This window comes from Notechis scutatus, chromosome 3 (genome assembly GCF_049901735.1).
Source record: "Notechis scutatus isolate UNSWTSFEM ecotype Mainland chromosome 3, rNotScu1.2, whole genome shotgun sequence".
NCBI lineage: Eukaryota > Metazoa > Chordata > Lepidosauria > Squamata > Elapidae > Notechis > Notechis scutatus.
This window is the reverse complement of record NC_142011.1, coordinates 5,944,104-5,959,834: the sequence shown is the minus strand read 5'-3', so window position 1 is coordinate 5,959,834 and position 15,731 is coordinate 5,944,104. Positions and strand designations below refer to the sequence as shown.

Here is a 15,731-nt window from a genome sequence, read left to right as displayed (position 1 = left end):
GCCCAGGGTGCGTGCATGCAGGGCTGCTCGAAGGGAAGAGCAGCTGCAGCAGCAAAGGTGGCTCGGGAGTAAGGCTGCAAGGTAATGGCCCCTCCCTTAAGAGATAAAAGCCAGCTGAGAAACTGGAGTTCTTTGCAGGAAGCAAAGAAGTTTTTGCACTCAAACCATGTGGCCGTTCAGACTCTCTTAGTTTGTATTTGGAGACTCTTTGTGTTTGAAATATTTCTTGGCAACTTTATCTGTTGTTCTTGGCAGCCTTGCACCACCTTGGCAAGACTCGTTCTTATCAGAGACCATTAGTTTGAAACAGCCTTTTAACCAGGAAGGAACAGAATTCATAAAGAATCATTAAAAGGTTTTGCTGTTACCTCCGTTTCGTGTTTGTTTCCTTGGAACAAGCTTTGGGTCAGAACAGCAACTGACTCATATTTATTTATTTATTTTGGAATTATTGTTAAATTTTTACAACAAAAACAAACAAAACCATCTTTCCGTTATACAGTGTGTCATCTAAGTACATATATCTTGTGCACATATTCATATTTGTATACATTTCTGGCAACTGACTCATATTCATGACGGCCGCAGTGTCCCGGGGTCACACGATCCCCTTTGGCGACCTTCTGACAAGCAAAGTCCATGGATTCGCTTAACGACCATGTTACCCACTTAAGAACAACGGCAATGGATTCACTTAACAACTGCGGGGAGGCAGGTCAGAAAAGTCCCTTGACAAATGTCTCGTTTAGCAACGTTAATTTGGGGCCAATTGTGGTCGAGGACTACCTATATTCTGATTGATTGATTGATTGATTGATCGGTTGGTTGTAAGTTGAGGACTCTCTGTATTTACCGGTTGGAACTCAGGCCCTTGGACCCGAGAAATGGCCACGCAGAGTCAGCTTTCCAGTTGTGAGGTTCTGCCTCAGTCTTGGCCCTGAATGGCTACTCGGTCGATGCTTTCATACAAATTTTCAGGAGCCATTTTGTTCTTTGGGGCCTTCCATTTCCTCTTCACCTCTTTGCAGTAAGTGTCCACAGACTCATAAGCCGGCTCGGCTACTGGCTGGCTTGCAACTTTGGACCGGGGTTCACATGGCACAGACTCATAATAAGGCTCCGTGGCGGTAGGGGCCGATGAGGACTGGTAACTTGCAATGCCGTTGGATTCCTGACTGACCATCCTCTCCTGGCAATGAGCAGGAATCCCCTTTGCTTGCGGGGCTGTCTCTTCGCCGGCCCCTTCGGAGTGATGGGTTTTCTTCTTCTTTTTCTTTTTGCACACCACCGAGTACATTTCTTCTATCTGTAAAAGAAAGAACTGTTAGGGGCCTGTAGCAGCCATACAGGTAGTCCTCGTTTAACGACCAGAGTTAAGTGAAACCTCCACCCTCTTATCAGCTTACTTCTGCTTTACAGACCTGAAAAAGATCTTTACACTGAGGCGTTATCTCAGCAATGCTTTAGGACATGGGTCTCCAAATTCGGCAACTGTAAGATTTGTGGACTTTAACTCCCAGGATTCCCCAGCCAGTCAGCTGTTCTGGCTGGGGAATTCTGGGAATTGAAGTCCCCAAGTTCAACTCCCAGGATTCCTGAGCCAGTCAGCCGTTCTGGCTGGGGAATTCTGGGAATTGAAGTCCCCAAGTTCAACTCCCAGGATTCCCGAGCCAGTCAGCCGTTCTGGCTGGGGAATTCTGGGAATTGAAGTCCCCAAGTTCAACTCCCAGGATTCCCGAGCCAGTCAGCCGTTCTGGCTGGGGAATTCTGGGAATTGAAGTCCCAAGTTCAACTTCCAGGATTCCCGAGCCAGTCAGCCGTTCTGGCTGGGGAATTCCTGGGAATTGAAGTCCCCAAGTTCAACTCCCAGGATTCCCGAACCAGTCAGCCGCTCTGGCTGGGGAATTCTGGGAGTTGAAGTCCCTAAGTTCCATTTCCATAATTCCTCGGCCAGTCAGCCGTTCTGGCTGGGGAATTCTGGGAGTTGAAGTCCCCAAGTTCCATTTCCATAATTCCTCGGCCAGTCAGCCGCTCTGGCTGGGGAATTCTGGGAGTTGAAGTCCCCAAGTTCCATTTCCATAATTCCTCGGCCAGTCAGCCGTTCTGGCTGGGGAATTCTGGGAATTGAAGTCCCCAAGTTCAACTCCCAGGATTCCTGAGCCAGTCAGCCGCTCTGGCTGGGGAATTCTGGGAGTTGAAGTCCCCAAGTTCAATTTCCAGGATTCCTGGGCCAGTCAGCCGTTCTGGCTGGGGAATTCTGGGAGTTGAAGTCCCCAAGTTCCATTTCCATAATTCCTTGGCCAGTCAGCCATGACGCATCCAGCCTGTCGGCCCCGAATTTGACACCCCTGCTCTAGAGAATCAAGCACAAGGGATCTGTTCATCTAATCCTTCTCAAGCTGGTCGGAAGAAATAGCAAATAGTTTACAAACAAAGATGAAGGATAATAAAGTCTTCCAATATCTAAGAAGAGGGGGAGGTCAACCCAGGGTGGGATTCTATTGGTTCAAACTGGTTCTATAGAACCAGTTGTTATTATGATTCCATGCAGTTTGAGAACCAGCAAATCATGCCCCTGACTGGCCCGCCCTCTCTGCCCTCCCCCTCCCCTCAAATCCCAGTCAGTCCTTATCGTGCATGCGCGGCATCGCTGATCTGCGTTCTCGCCTTCCCAGTCGCTCCTTTTTTTTCCTCCTCCCGACGATCAGCTGTTCCTACGATCAGCTGACCTGGGATTCCTCGCTGTCTTACTACTGCCCAGGAGGCTTCCTGAGGCCCAGGAGGCAAGAGGGGCCTGCGGGGTGGTGGGAGTGGTGCAGCCCCCCCACACTCCTTCCTGGGAGCAAAAATATTTTGTACCCCCAGAAGCAAAACGCCCACCCTGTATGTATGTATGTGTATATGTACATGTATATGTATATGTATGTATGTGTATATGTATATGTATATGTATGTATGTGTATATGTATATGTATATGTATGTGTATATGTATGTATGTATGTGTATATGTATATAGTCAAGACATAATAGTCAAGACCTTGTTGATGATCCAAGCTCTGTAAAGGACCTTGGAATTCTCATCTCAAATGATCTAAGTGCTAGAGACCACTGTAACTACATAGCCAAAAAGGCATTAAGAGTTGTTAACCCAATCCTACGTAGCTTCTTCTCCGGTAATATCACGCTACTAACTAGAGCATACAAAACATTTGCTAGACCTATACTTGAATACAGCTCATCAGTCTGGAACCCACATTACGTATCTGATATTAACACAATTGAAAAAGTCCAGAAATATTTCACAAGAAGAGTTCTACACTCCTCTACTCATTGTAGAAGACCTTATGCCACCAGACTCGAAATTCTAGACCTAGAAAACCTAGAACTACGCCGCCTTCGGTCCGATCTAAGTATGGTATATAAAATCATACATGCATGGTCGGAAGAAATAGCAAATAGTTTACAAACAAAGATGAAGGATAATAAAGTCTTCCAATATCTAAGAAGAGGGGGAGGTCAACCCAGGGGTGGGATTCTACTGGTTCAAACTGGTTCTATAGAACCAGTTGTTATTATGATTCCATGCAGTTTGGAGAACCAGCAAATCATGCCCCTGACTGGCCCCGCCCCTCTCTGCCCTCCCCTCCCCTCTCCTCCCAGTCAGTCCTTATCGCATGCGCGCGGCATCGCTGACTGCGCTCTCGCCTTCCCAGTCACTCCTTTTTTTTCCTCCCTCCCGACGATCAGCTGTTCCTACGATCAGTTGCCCTGGGATTCCCCTCGCTGTCTTGCTGCTTCGCCCAGGAGGCTTCCCTGAGGCCCAGGAGGCAAAGAGGGGCCTGCGGGGTGGTGGGAGTGGTGCAGCCCCCCCACACTCCTTCCTGGGAGCAAAAATATTTTCTATCCCCCCAGAAGCAAAACCCCCCACCCCGTATGTATGTATGTGTATATGTATATGTATGTGTGTGTATATGTATGTATGTGAATGTGTATGTGTATGTGTATGTGTATGTGTATGTGTATATGTATGTATGTATGTGTATATGTATATAGTCAAGACATAATAGTCAAGACCTTGTTGATGATCCAAACTCTGTCAAGGACCTTGGAATACTCATCTCAAATGACCTAAGTGCTAGAGCCCACTGTAACTACATAGCCAAAAAGGCATTAAGAGTTGTTAACCCAATCCTACGTAGGTTCTTCTCCGGTAATATCACGCTACTAACTAGAGCATACAAAACATTTGCTAGACCTATACTTGAATACAGCTCATCAGTCTGGAACCCATATCATGTATCTGATATTAACACAATTGAAAAAATCCAGAAATATTTCACAAGAAGAGTTCTCCACTCCTCTACTCGTTGCAGAAGACCTTGTGCTACCAGACTTGAAATTCTAGACATAGAAAACCTAGAACTAGCCTCCGGTCCAATCTAAATATAGTATATAAAATCATACATTGCAATGTCCTACCTGCAAATGAATACTTCAGCTTCAACCATAACAATACAAGAGCAAACAATAGAAACAAACTCAAGGTTAACAGCACCAAACTTGATTGCAGGAAATACGACTTCAGCAACACAGTGGTCAATGTCTGGAATACTCTACCTGACTTTGTGGTTTCTTCCCCAAACCCCAAAAACTCTAACCTTAGACTGTCTACTATTGACCTCACCCCTTTCCTAAGAGGTCTGTAGGGGGCGTGCATAAGCACACCAACGTGCCTACCGTCCCTGTCCTATTGTTTCTTTTATTTTTTATTTTTTGTAAATTTTATTTGAGTTTTCACAAAAAGAAAAAAAATACAAATAAAACATCTTTTTTGAAAGCAGCATAATCCCGGGTTACATTTCTTCGTACAGACACAAATTCAGGTTCATGCTCATTTTTATATTCTATTCCATATCTTATTACTATTTTACATTTTCTGCATAGCTTCTCCCCTCTTTTAATTTTCTCAATTTTATTTTAATTATCTCATCTCATCTCAATTCAAATCATTGTATTTATATTTTTTGTCTGTCCTGTTTCAATTATCTATTATCTTTTCTCATTAAACAAAATTTCTCCTGTAGTTACTGATTGGAGTATGACACCTTTATATCTTTTCCCTAAAGTTGTAACATTCAATATAATACATAACTTCCATTCGGATTGTGCTTGGTATATTCTTAAAATACACACTATATTCTTTAAAAAAGAAAAAAATATATAAATGTATATAATTAAAACAACATTCCATTCCAATTCAATTCTATCATTAATATTAATATTCATTAAATTCTTAACATCTTTAACATTACTTTTTAATTAAATATCATACTTCTATGGGAACAATTATAAGCTTTCCATAATTCCACCCCCCTTCACATATTTTATAAAACATTAACTAATTAAAATGTTCCCGTTCCTTCCTAATTCAATTTTCTCATTTATTTTATTTCACTTATTTTATTCACAAACATTTCACTAAATTACACTAACTATTTTATCCCTCATTTTAATCATACGTTGTTTCCAATTTTCTAAAGTTATTTCTATTACTAATATAACAATACAATCTTATGTACCTTTACAGAATCCCTTTTTCAGTTAGATTTTCACCCATTATCTCTAAATAGGTCCTGTTTCTCTATATCTTGCTCCAGTCCTTTGAAACTTCTTTTCCTTTCCTTCTTCCCTCTCTTCTTCTCTCTCCCCTTTTTACCCCCTTGTCTCTCTACCTCTATTTCTCTCTTCTGTATTCCCCTTTTCTGTTGCTTTCCAGTATTATACTTATTTTTCAAATTATTTTTCTTTTCTTTGGTTGTTTTTTTAAGTCGTAAATTCTCCACTCTCTTTCCCCCTTTCCTTTTTCTTCCCCACATAGAATTACTTGTTCATTAAAGATGGCTTCTTCTTTGTCCCAGTCTTCTTGTTTTGCAGTCGTTTCTTGTTGTTTCTCATAGTTCCAAATCTCCATTTCTAAGAATTGAAAAACAAAGCCAAAAGAACCCTTCCCTTCTTGTGCATCTTCTTTGTACTTTTTAAGTTCCATTTTCAATTCATCCAGAAGTGGTGCCATTGTATAAATTTTTAAACAACCACCCGATTGATTTTAGTCATTCAAATATAATAACCCAAAATCCAAAGATCACCAAATAATCCAAATACACGCAAGCTGTTTCTTTTTTTGCTCTTTTTTTCACTTTCTCTTCCTGGGGTTACTATTTAGTTGCAAAGTTTCAGTTAAAATGTATCTTTTAGAAGTCTTCTTGAAGTTTTACTTTAGATTCTTTTTAATTCCAGGCAGTCTCCTCCCTCTTCCAGATCCTGCCCTTATTCTTTTTCTCTCCCTTCCTGCTTATGAAAAAGAAAAATTTTAATGTCCAGAAATCTTTATTATCCCTTTGGCATTTTGTTTTATTTTCAGCTTAATTGCCTACTGATGCCAAAGCGGACTTTTCCGATTTCTTATTTAAGTCTCTTAGTTGTCAGTATAGGGAAGGAGAGAGAAGAAAGAAAAAAAAGCCAAACCTTTCCCTTTTTACTTTCTTTTGCTGCTTCTGACTCTTCTTTGGGACCAATGTTATTTTTTGTAAGTTTAAATTCCAGGGTACCTTGGTTGTTGGTTTTACAATTTAACCCAGTCAGCCAAAACTTTCACTTCTTATCTTCCTCCTGCACGTTCTTTTCCAGTCGAGTTCTCCTTTGTGGTGGTCATTTCTGACCACCGCTGCAACCTCCTTCGGGAAAGGGAGTAATGGCCAGCTGAGGAAGAGAGATGTGGCTCTCCTCGACCCTGCTGGCGGTCTCCCCCCTCTTCACCACCTCTACGGGGTGGCTTAGCCCTGAAACCAGCCGGCTTGGGGCGCTCCAGTGGCGAGCCCAGACAGAAACCGCGCACGATTGCGGATTTCTGTCTGTCACCGAAGCCCTTCAAACCGGAAGCTCTCTTTTTATTTTTCTTATATGTACCCATTTCATGTATTCATAACTATGTTTTTACTTATACCTATGATCTTGTAAGCGATTGACAAATCAAATAAATAAACAAACAAACAAACAAACAAATAAATAAAAATATAGGCTCCCCTGCTTGAGCAGAGGGTTGGACTAGAAGACCTCCAAGGTCCCTTTCAACTCTGATACTCTATTCTATTTATCTGGGTGGAGCCTTGATGAAACTTTGGGATGCTCTCCAGAATTCAAAAGAGGTACATCAGCTAAGTTTGACACCTGTGGTAAGGTGTCAGGCATTATTTCCAAGTTTCTCAACCTTGGTTATGTTATGTTTAAGTGATGCTCAACGCTCAGAACTCCCCAGCCAGCATGCCCTCAACTTATGACCACAGTTGGTAGCAGAACACAAGGTCGAGGACTTCCTGTGCATTTAATAAATGGATAAATAAATTTTCCATGGTCAAGTGGAGAACTACCTGTAGTCAGAGAGTTATTGTTGTGGTTTGCTGGCAGCCTGTACAGATGGCAGTGGAATCGGACAGTGGGGAAGAATGGGGACCAGTCTGGGGGTCTGGAGAGGACTCGGACGAGGGTCCTGCATCCGATGCAGAGATGGGGCCAGGTCCATCTGGGAGTGGGGTGCTGCCTCCAGAGCCTTTGGAGTCTGGCAGCAGCGAGGCAGAGGAGCAAGGGGAGCCTGTTCCCAGTGCGTGTGTGTGCAGAGCTGCCAGAAGGCAAGAGCAGCTAAGACAAAAGGGGCGACTCGGAAGTAAGGCTGGGAGGTGATTGCCCCTCCCATCAGCTATAAAGAAAGTGCCAAGGTAGGAAAACCTTTGCAGGAAGCAACGTCGTTCACTCTGATCAGGTTGGGTTCTGAAAGCTCTGTGGTGAATTTGTTCTCTGTTTGGTTTTGGAAAGACTAATTGGGACTTTAGTCGTTGGCAGCACTTCAAGTAAGATAAGGTGCGTTCTTATCAGACGCCCTTAAGAAGAACTTTGGCAGACGTCCCTGGGGCTAATTATAACCGGTTAAGCCTCATACCGGCCTGTGAATGACGATAATTCACAGCCATTGAACTAAAATAAAAGAGGTTTGGATTTTACATGTTGTGATGGCCCAGGGCATGGCACAAAAGCAACAAAGTCACAAAAGTAGGTAAAGTCCCTTTAATTCCTTCAACTTGGCCCCCAATGTTCAGTTATCATCGGCTGGAGAAAAAACTCTCCCAAGAACAGTTTTTAAAGGGAAGAAATTCAGTCCGAACCCAAAGTAGATATAGATTATAAATAAAAACCAACACAAACCATGCTGCAGCAATTAACGAGACAGGGCAGGATAAGGAATTGCAGACTTCAAAACACAGGGAGGATGCCAGAACCCAGATAAGACTTGACAAACAAAGATAATGCATGCTTTGCTTCCAGCAAGGTGCTGTGCACAAGCACCCTTTTTAAACCCTGTTTTCCCAGCTGCAGCTAATGAAGGGAATCAGGGCCCTTTTCTCCTCCATAAGCCACTTTGCTCCCTTCTCTGTTCCTCCCTGCATGCCCTAGGATGAAGAGGGGATGGGCCCGGGTCTTCCTCTGAATGCCAAGCCAGACTGTGCCCTTCCCCAGTTTCCTCCACAGCCACCGGAGCCACACTCCCACTCCCTGTCAGCTGTTCAACCTCCCCCTCGGAATCAGATGCCAACAGGGGCATGACACATGTGTTTGTTGGTGTCTCAGGAAGCCTTGGCCAGAACAGCGCTTAGGAGGGGAGATCTAACAATGGAAATCACCATTTTTGAACGTAACAAGAACGTTTCTCTTGAAGGCCACTTAAAAACTTCTCCTACCTCTTTTGTTGGCGGAGGTAACGCCGTGCCGGTGAGAGGAGGTTTATCCATCTCTTGTGGTTTATCCATCTCCATCCAGGTTTGTTTGCCATTGGTCGCCTTCTTTTTCTCCTTCTTCTTCTTCGCAACACACGCATAGCTGGGTCCACCTGCCTGGACGTTCTCCACCATCTTATCAGCCGCAGGATGACTGTTCTGGTTTTCTTCTCCTTCCACTCTCTGGGATTCGAACAGCGTCACCTCCCCTCGTTTTGGGAAGCTGAGGTTGGAGTAGGTCACCTCTGGAGAAAGCGAGACGTTGGGCAGGTCCCTTTGAGGAAGGAAGTGGAAGCTGCAGCTGCCCACCGTGTCAACGTCTTTATCCGACAGGCGAGGAAGAGTCAGCAGGGCTGGTGCGATGCCTGCAGAGGGAAACACACTGATTGTCGGGGTCCTAAGTAATACACCAGGGATCCCCAAACTTGGCAAATTTAAGACTTGTGGGCTTCAACTCCCACAATTCTCCAGCCAGCATAGTTTACTCTCCTGTAATCCCTCCCTCTGCAATCTCTCCATCTTGGGAGGTTAAGAGAAAAAAGAAACAGACACGGCTGGCTGGAGAATTCTGGGAGTTGAAGTCCACAAGTCTTAAAGTTGCCAAATTTGGAGACCTCTGTAATATGCCCACAGCAAGCAAAACTCCGAAGCCGGTAGTTTCCTCAAAGAATAGTTTTATTGGATATATCATATTGGCACAGTTCTGGTGAAAACTGACTCTGATGTTTCCCTGCGGTTTTCACCTAATTCAAAGTTTTTTTCCCCCTTTCCCAAACAATCAGTCACATGGTCCAATTAGGCGCAGGGCTGGGCTGCTGGGGGTTCGCAGGGGTTCGGGAGAGCCTCTAGCTAAGATTCTGCACAGTTTGGACAACCCCTCCCAAATCCCACTCCTGGCTGGCCCCGCCCACCCCACCCCGCCCTTCCCAGGAGTCCCCATGTGGCCTATTTTGGGTGCAGGTAAGTGCAAGGTGTGTGCGGCGGCTCCGGGAGGGCAACAAACAGGGCTCCCGGAAGTTCGGGAAGGCCGGAAATGTGCCTGTTTCTGGCTTCCAGAAGCCTCCAGAATGGCTGTTTTGGTCCTCCTGGAGGCTCGAGAAAAGCCTCCGGAGTCCAGGGAGGGCAAAAACGCCCCCCCACCATGGTGCAGGAGGCCGACTAGGCCACACCCACCCAGCAACTGGGCAGAGAACCCTTTGCTAAAATTTTTGAAGCCCACCCCTGAATTAGGGTGCCATCCTGTCGCCTGGTAACGTCGCTCCTCCTCTCTCTCTGACCGGATGTGAGAATGTCCTTGGTTCCCAGGAGATGTGATGACCCGGGGCGTGACATAAAAATAAGCAAGTCACAAAAATAGCTTCCAACTTGGCCCCAATGTCCAATTATCCTCGGCTGGATATCAAACTCTTAAAGAAAACAGTCTACGGAGGACAGAAATGCAGTCCGAACCGGAAGTAAAGATAATTAGAAATAAAAACAACAACACAAACCACACTGAAGGAATTAACACGGCAGGCCAGGATGATTAATTGCAGACTTCTACCAGATAACAACAGCAACCACAGCTGGGAGGAAGCCAAAACACAGATCAGCTCCGACAAGAATAATTCATGCTTTGCTTCCAGCAACTTTGCCATGCACAGTTTGTCCTTTTAAACAGTCCTCCCAGCTGCAGCCCATGAAGGGGATCAGGTCCCTTTCCTCCGCCATAGACCATGCCATTCACTTTTCTCCCTTATCCGCTCCTCCCTGTGTTCCGTAGAATGAAGAGGGTCTTTCTGGGTCTTCCTCTGAATGCCCAGCTGGACTATGCTCTTCCCCAGTTTCCTCCACAACCACCAGAGCCACCCTCTCACTCTCTGTCGGCTGTTCCTCCTCTCCCTCGGAGTCAGACTTCAACTGGGGCATGACAGGTGAAAGTATTTTGTTTTGGCTACAAAACCCCAGCTATCTCTACTCTCCCCACCCTCCCTATCCCTCAGCTCCAGTGTGGCAACCCTGAACCTTCCAAAATGGCTTCAGGATTGACACTGGTGGTTTTAAGGCTGGGGAATTCTGGGAGTTGAAGTCCACAGGTCTTAATTTGTGCCAATTTTAGAGACCTTAGAGAATCCAACAACGGCAACTTTTAAGACTTGTGGACTTTTTGTCAGAAGAATTAATTTGGGGTTCCAACTCGAGCCAGGCTTGCGCAAGAATAAATAAAAATGAGATCTGGGCAGTTGTGAGGAAAGCAGAAATATAGGTATCCCTCCACTGACGGCCACAATTGGAGCCCAAAATGTCTGTTGTGAAGTGTGAAGTGAATTTTGCCTCTTTTTACCACCTTTCTTGCCTCGGTTGTTAAGTGAATCACTACAGTAGGCAAAATTAGTAATCTGGTTGTTAAGTGAATCTGGTGTCAACTCATAAAACATTCCTTTGCCTGTTTTAGTAATTGCCATTAAAAAAAAGTGGGGGGAAGAAGAAGGAAATCTGGAAGAGCAGTGCAGCAGTTTGAAAGTGAAATGACTGTACATTCCAACTCTTATCTTTAAAAGATTGTAACTGAAATACTGGAGCTTTTGCCCGGGAATATATTTAATTGGAGAACGTGATTGATGACACCCAGCCTGTGAACGGCCTCAATTGGAGAATCCGGTTTATGAGACGCTCAGGGGGGAAGGGGGAAACAGGGTCACAGGCAGTGGTGGTATTCAGCCGGTTCACACCGGATCGGGCGAACCGGTAGCAAGGATTTGGCATGGGTCGGCAAACTGGTAGTAAGTTCTGGCTGGCCACGCCCCCGACCTGGTTGCCCGGTCACTGCTGGCTCGTTTGCTCTGCCTGCCCGATGCTCGCTCACCCCGCCCACCTGATGCTGGCCCCTTAAGGTATTTCTTTCTTTTTTTTCCCCTCCCGACGATCAGCTGTTCATCCAATCAGATGTGCCAGGATTGGATCGGATGTGCCAATCAGATGTGCTGAGGCCCAGGAAGGCAAAAAATGGAGGGAGGGGCTAAGTCCACCCTTCCATTTTTTTTTTCTTCCTGAGCCCCAAAGGAGCTTTCTGGAAGCAAAAACGCCCCCCCCCCCAGAGGCTCCTCTGAGGTCCAGAAGGCCCAAAAAACAGGTGGGGAGATGGCTGCAAAAAAGCAAAACAAAAAACAAAACAAAACTGCCCACCCAGTCACATGGCCACGCCCACCTAACTACGTCCACCAAGCCACGCCCACAGAACTGGTAGTAAAAAAAATTGGACTCCCACCACTGGTCACAGGGGCCTGTAAATGACGTAGGCCAGAGTTGGCTTCATACAGGGCAGTGCCAATATGTCACCGCGAATGAATCCTTTGAAGTTTTTTGAAGTTGGGCTCGAGAATTATGATTTAATTAAAGCGGTTGCTGGAATCCTGACAGCTGGCTTCCTCGTTGACTTGGCTTATCGGAAGGGCCCAAATGGGGATCACATGACCCTGGCAACGGTCATAACTAGGAACCCATTGCCAAGTATCTGGATTTTGACCACATGATCATGGGGATGCTGGAAAGGTCGTAACTGTAAAAAAACGATCCTAACTTACTTACTTTTTTCAGTGCCGTTGTAACTTTGAACCGTCACTATTGTTTTAAGTCGAGGAGTAGCTGTGCTTATTCCTAAAAAAGAGTTCGCCTTTAGGGGCAGCTGCAGAGAAACGGGGTGCAGTGACACAGTTTAATATTCATGTGAAAATGCAGTTCACTGGGAGACCTAATTTAATGAACTCTCCTTGTCTTTATAGACCTTCTCCTTTGATATGTGGAAGCTTGAGTACAAGATTTCCCCTCATTTTCTATTTTTATTTGATTAATTAAATTTCAGCTTGACTGCCAATTATCTAGTGGAGATTCTGATTTTCAGCCCATTGTAGAGTCAGTTAATATATATTTTTTTAAAGGAAGATGGAAACAGCATAAAGATGTTTCATAGTTGACATTCAGCCCCAACAAGGCACGTAAAAATGTATCCAAATCTAAACCCTAATTGCTGGAAATGTAAACAGGTATAAGGTACCTTCTTTCATGTATGGTGGCTTTGCCCAGAAGTTAAAAAGTACTGGATCAAAATGCAAAAATGGTTATACGGAATTATACATTGCCGAATAGAATTGAAGCCGGAATTGTTTCTTTTGGGGATTATTAGCGGAAAGTATCCTAAAAAGATAAAATATTTGATTTTACACATAACCACAGCAGCGAGAATTGCACTCGCACAATGCTGGAAAAGGGTCACTATACCGACAGATTGTTTAGTAATCGAAAAGATTTTAGATTTCGCAGAAATGGATAAACTCACCTTAGAGTTAAAGGACAAGGAAGACTCGGAATATTAAACAGTTTGGGAAAATTGGTATCAATGGATAGATAATAGGAATAAGAAATGTACAGATTAGAAGAAGATATAGATATGTATATGTATATGAATAACTAGAAATGTATGGAAATGTATGTATATAACCAAGATATGTATATAACCAAGACCACAGACAACTACAATGATCTAATACATATCGATTTTACAGAAGACAATGTTGAAAAAGCACTACGCAATCTAAAACCATCTTGATCTATTGGACCGAATGGAATATGTGACTACTTCTTAAAAAAGCTATCCACTGCCATAGCCAAACCTCTAAGCATAATCTTTGAAAAATCTTTCAGGACCAGCTCCTTGCCAAAACTATTATCACAAGCCACAGTCATCCCCATCTTCAAAAAGGTAGACCCCAGCCTAGTTGAAAATTACAGACCAATCTCTTTATGCTGCATCACCTGTAAGGTCATGGAATCAATTATTAACCACTCCATCATCCTCCACTTAGAAACAAACAACCTACTCTCTAATAAACAATTTGGTTTCAGGAAAAATCTATCATGTAATCTGCAACTCTTACACTGCAAAACATATGGACTACACAACTCGATCAGGGCAAAGCAATAGAGGCAATCTACATAGACTTCTGTAAAGCCTTTGATTCAGTGGTACACGACAAACTACTCCTAAAACTAAAATCTTATGGTATCTCTGGACACGTGCATAACTGGATAGAAGCATTCCTGTCAAACAGACAACAAATGGTCAAAATTGGGAGCGTCCTATCAAATTCTGTACCTGTCAACAGTGGTGTCCCCCAAGGCAGTGTTCTAGGACCAACTCTCTTCACACTCTACATAAATGACCTCTGTGATCATATCAAGAGCAACTGCGTTCTCTTCGCTGATGATGTAAAGCTATTCAACACCACAGACAATACGGCTACCCTTCAAAAAGATCTTGACTATGTATAAGAATGGTCAAACAAATGACAACTTCAAATTTCAACAAATAAATGCTCTGTCTTACATATTGGCAAAAAAAATCAGAAAATAAAATACAGGCTGAATAGTCAAGACCTTGTTGATGATCCAAACTCTGTCAAGGATCTTAGAGTACTCATCTCAAATGATCTAAATGCTAGAGCCCACTGTAACTACATAGCCAAAAAGGCATTAAGAGTTGTTAATCTAATCTTACGTAGCTTTTTCTCTGGTAATATTACACTACTAACTAGAGCATACAAAACATTTGCTAGACCAATACTCGAATACAGCTCATCAGTCTGGAACCCACATTATGTATCTGATATTAGCACAATTGAGAAAGTCCAGAAATATTTCACAAGAAGAGTTCTCCACTCCTCTACTCATTGCAGAAGACCTTATGCCACCAGACTCGAAATTCTAGACCTAGAAAACCTAGAACTATGCCGCCTTCGGTCCAATCTATATAGTATATAAATCATACATTGTAATGTCCTACCTGTCAATGAATACTTCAGCTTCAACCATAACAACACAAGAGAAAACAATAGATACAAACTCAAGGTTAATCGCACCAAACTTGATTGCAGGAAATACAACTTCAGCAACAGAGTGGTCAATGTCTGGAATACTCTACCTGACTCTGTGGTTTCTTCCCCAAACCCCAAAAACTTTAACCTTAGACTTTCTACTATTGACCTCACCCCTTTCCTAAGAGGTCTGTAGGGGGCGTGCATAAGCGCACCAACGTGCCTACCATCCCTGTCCTATTGTTTCTTTTATTTTTTATTTTTCTTATATGTATCCATGTATTCCTAACTATGTTTTTACTTATACCTATTGTCTTGTAAACAATTGACAATAAATAAATAAATAAAATAAAATATTTTAGTATTGTCAAAGAAGATTGAGATTTGTAAAAAGTTATTTCTAAATTTATGTTTCAAATTTCAATAAAGGTTAATTAAAACATTAAAAAAAGAAGAAAATATTTAATGGATATAAAACATCTCGCAACTTCAACTCCCAGAATTCCTCAACCAGCCAAGCTGGCTGAGGAATTCTGGGAGTTGAAGTCCCAAGTCTTAAAGGAGTCAACTTTGGCAACTCCTAGTTTAGGATAAGATTTTTTGAGTTAAAATGGGTCTTGGGCTGCCTTAAATGTTGAGGTTCGACAACCTGTTTTTTTTTTTTCTAGAGCCATAGAAAATGACTGGCTGTTGAGACAGGAAACCCACAACAATTAACCGAAACCTGACTGAGTTTTAAAAAACAAAGGCTCGCCCCCTCACACTCACATATGCCAAAGAGACAGGAAACCCACAAAACTTAAAACAGAGATTCGACTAAATTTTTCAAAGAATGATTCCCTCTCTTTACCACCCCTAGCACAATAGAGATAGCTTTTGACTGACAATCATCTGCTTAATGACTGTTCAAAGGTACAATGGCAAAGAAAAAGATGATTTATGTGATCCATGCTTGCACTTATGACCATTTGCAGTCACGTGAGGAAAAATTATCATGGTCACGTGAGGAAAAATTATCATGGTCACGTGAGGAAAATTCAGAGGCTTGGCAAACGC

The 15,731-nt window shown here is 43.3% G+C and overlaps 1 protein-coding gene across 1 annotated transcript in view; it reads right to left on the bottom strand.

The window, feature by feature from the left end:
• Window positions 1-423: 423 nt before the first annotated feature.
• LOC113425784 (uncharacterized) overlaps window positions 424-15,731 on the bottom strand; it is a 28,052-nt gene continuing 12,744 nt past the window's right edge. Inside the window, exons 5-6 of the mRNA XM_087962379.1 lie at window positions 8,791-9,191; window positions 424-1,306 (exon numbers count right to left, since the gene is read on the bottom strand). Coding sequence (XP_087818505.1) covers window positions 926-1,306; window positions 8,791-9,191 — 782 coding nt within the window. The 3' untranslated portion in view covers window positions 424-925. The remainder of the gene's footprint in view (window positions 1,307-8,790; window positions 9,192-15,731) is intronic.